General features: G+C 32.2%; 1 protein-coding gene across 1 annotated transcript in view; it reads right to left on the bottom strand.

The window, feature by feature from the left end:
• LOC106459532 (zinc finger protein 330 homolog) overlaps window positions 1–2999 on the bottom strand; it is a 56876-nt gene that overhangs the window by 39607 nt on the left and 14270 nt on the right. Inside the window, exon 3 of the mRNA XM_013919158.2 lies at window positions 1611–1758. Coding sequence (XP_013774612.1) covers window positions 1611–1730 — 120 coding nt within the window. The 5' untranslated portion in view covers window positions 1731–1758. The remainder of the gene's footprint in view (window positions 1–1610; window positions 1759–2999) is intronic.

Genomic DNA, 2999 nt, shown 5'->3' with positions numbered 1-2999 from the left:
GGGAGTGTTCCAAGCAAAGAGAAGGAACATATGAGAGTTAGATACAGAACGTATATAAGGGTCATGATCTGAGGCTATAGCATTGAATAATGAAGATGAGTAGGATAAGGGAGACAATGACCATTGGGAGGTGGGATGGAAGAAGGCTCACAAAATAAACCAAATCATGACTTATTATGATATACTGACAAAAGATATACAAAGTACTATACTTGAGATTGTAGGAAACAAAAAAGAGGTGGCCAAAATCGTTCACAGGCGAGTTAGACTCCACACAAGGCAATGAATTAGAATAACGAGGAACCTTAACTAGAAAGAAATAAGCAGAATAAAACCAACCACCTGATGCAATATAATGGTAACATCATGTTTAAAAACATCAGCAGTGAACATGTTTCATTCCATGGTTCACCACAATCCTATAAAATCATGGTAATTTAATATGTCCATTATAATCCCAGCAACATGCCACAAATTGAAATCCAAGACTTGTTACATGCCAGGCATTTGTTCTACTAAGTGAGCGAAAGGTATAGCTATAGAATGTTAGCACCATGAACATATAAGGTGCTTCTGGTCAGCATTGAAAAAATGCTTGAAGGATGACTTGGCTTTGGGAATTTATGCTTATTATTTGCAACTGTTGTAAGAAGGAGCACAAAGAAGAAATGTGATGGCTAGAGTAAATGAAGTTGCAATCAGATGAATGGAATGAGAGTGCAATGAGGACAAAAATAATGTAGCACTAAATAAGGAAAGGCAGTAGACCAAAGTGACTAGAACCTCAAAAAAGCACAGAAAAAACAAGGAAAAAATGAACTTATCATCATATGCTAGTTCTCATGGGAATTACTGTACATGGAGGTATATCACCCTCTTATTGATCTCCTCTATAGCATTATGATGATTACATCATAGAATGGTGCAATACATGTAGACACATGTAGTGGTAGGAGTTTGTTCAAAGTTCATGGCATGTGTTGGAGATTCCACGGCAGTTGTGTGGAAGGTAATAGCTCTTAGTGGTGCACAGAGGAAAGTAACATTTCCAGATAGTAAATTTACTTCAATTTTCATTTAATTCTTATGATGCTTTTCAACTAAGCAAAACTTTGATGTGTCTGTATTACTTAACAATCTACAGGAATTGTTGCATGTAATAATTTGATCTGAGACATACAAAAACATCTTTAGAAAGATTAGAATACTAAAGTGTGGTTTAGATAAATTTAACTGATTTAAACTTTGGTAATTTGGTTTGCAAAGAGGTGAATGGTTTGGTCATAGTCTGAAATCCTTAAACATATTATTTATCTGACTGACCAGTTCTAGTGTTGAATAAAAGGCTTTTGTTGTAGTAGCTTGTGGCAAAGAAGATAAATCTAAAATGCTATTTTTACATGTCTCAGATTTACAATTTGTAAAGGAAGAATTAAGAGGAATATAGAAAAAAAAAACATTGTTACTTCAACTTTTTCTTTTCTACAGTAATATGCATTTTTATTTAAACATAAGAAATATAGACATTAAGCTTATAATAATATTTCAATATACAATCTACTATACTTGTACATAAGTAACAGCATATTTTAAAATGGAGTCACACTTACCATATGAACATTACATGAATGGGCTGCTAATGATTTCTGACCTGATGCACTTTTTATGTCTTTTTGACGCTGACGCTGTTTTTCAGCTTTTTTTCGCTGGCCAGTTTTCTTTTTTGGCATCTTTGTACAGGGTTTTGAAACACTTTAACTGTAATAATAGAGAAAAATAAAAATTGTAAGTGCACATTTTTAAATACCACTGAGAAAATATGACTTACAAAAATTTCAATGTAAAATTTATACTTACTCAATTTAAATGAAAATATATGTCAAGGACCGAAAGTTATGGATAACTATGATTTACATCTATACTAAACCACTTCTGACTTTCTCTTTTTACCAACTTTGATACTATGTCCTAAATTATTTATTTCTTAAACAACAGATATAGCATATGTTAATCCCTTAACCAGCAAACCCGAAATATTTCCATGATGTTGCAACTAGTCTGAAACACTGCCAATTAAGACGTTAAACAGATATACATGTACACTAATTCTCCAGTGATATGGTATATGTTTATGAAAATAATCAGATATATTTAAGTTAGAAAAAAGGTTTTACCCTAGACATACAGCATGTAATAAGAAAAACCATTTTCACTAAATATGTTTCAAACATAATGATATTTCTTATAATACAAAACCAGTCTTCACTTTTTAAACATCTGAATCATTTCCCAGAATTCTATAAGCTCTTTTTCCCACACTGAAACAGAAGAAAGCTTCAGGTTAATAACCAAATCTGTGTTTTAGATTATAATGGTGTCCTTATTGATATCCATTCAAACTGTAAACTCCATTTATGTTTAGTTTCATTAAGTAATTGCAAAATACAAGGTTAAGAGTAAAGGATCATATAGTCTGAGTGCAGATTTAATGATAACATACATGTACTAGGGCTGACATGCACACCCAGGTTTATGGTTGACATAAGTAACATGAAGCAACATCATATGTTAAACCTAGTAAGTCTGTGCTGTTGATATTACTGAATAACTTATTCAGCAGTTACCAATCAATCAATCAATCTTCGTGTCCTCGCTAATTCTGGAGGTCACCTACTATAGTTCTTTATACTGTATACCTCACTGCCTGCACCGACTTTGGCATACATACATACATACACACACACACATATATATGCAGACATATGGGTATTTACTAGGAATGTGTATCTCATCACAGCAGTCAGAATGATACATATCTATATATAGAAATTTTACCAATGGTTTGTTACAAAGTTTGGCAGTCTTATTATTGATATTACTAACATTGTCTTATTTAAGTACTTCAAAATTTACAGTACTTTTTCAAACTCTTAGGTTTAATCAACTAAAAGGTAGCTGGCAAGAGAAGTAAAATAAAAAAGTTAATATCTGTCTATCAA

This window comes from Limulus polyphemus, unplaced genomic scaffold (assembly GCF_000517525.1).
Source record: "Limulus polyphemus unplaced genomic scaffold, Limulus_polyphemus-2.1.2 Scaffold623, whole genome shotgun sequence".
NCBI classification, from domain to species: domain Eukaryota; kingdom Metazoa; phylum Arthropoda; class Merostomata; order Xiphosura; family Limulidae; genus Limulus; species Limulus polyphemus.
The sequence above is the reverse complement of the archived record's forward strand: the minus strand, read 5'-3'. Positions and strand labels throughout refer to the sequence as shown.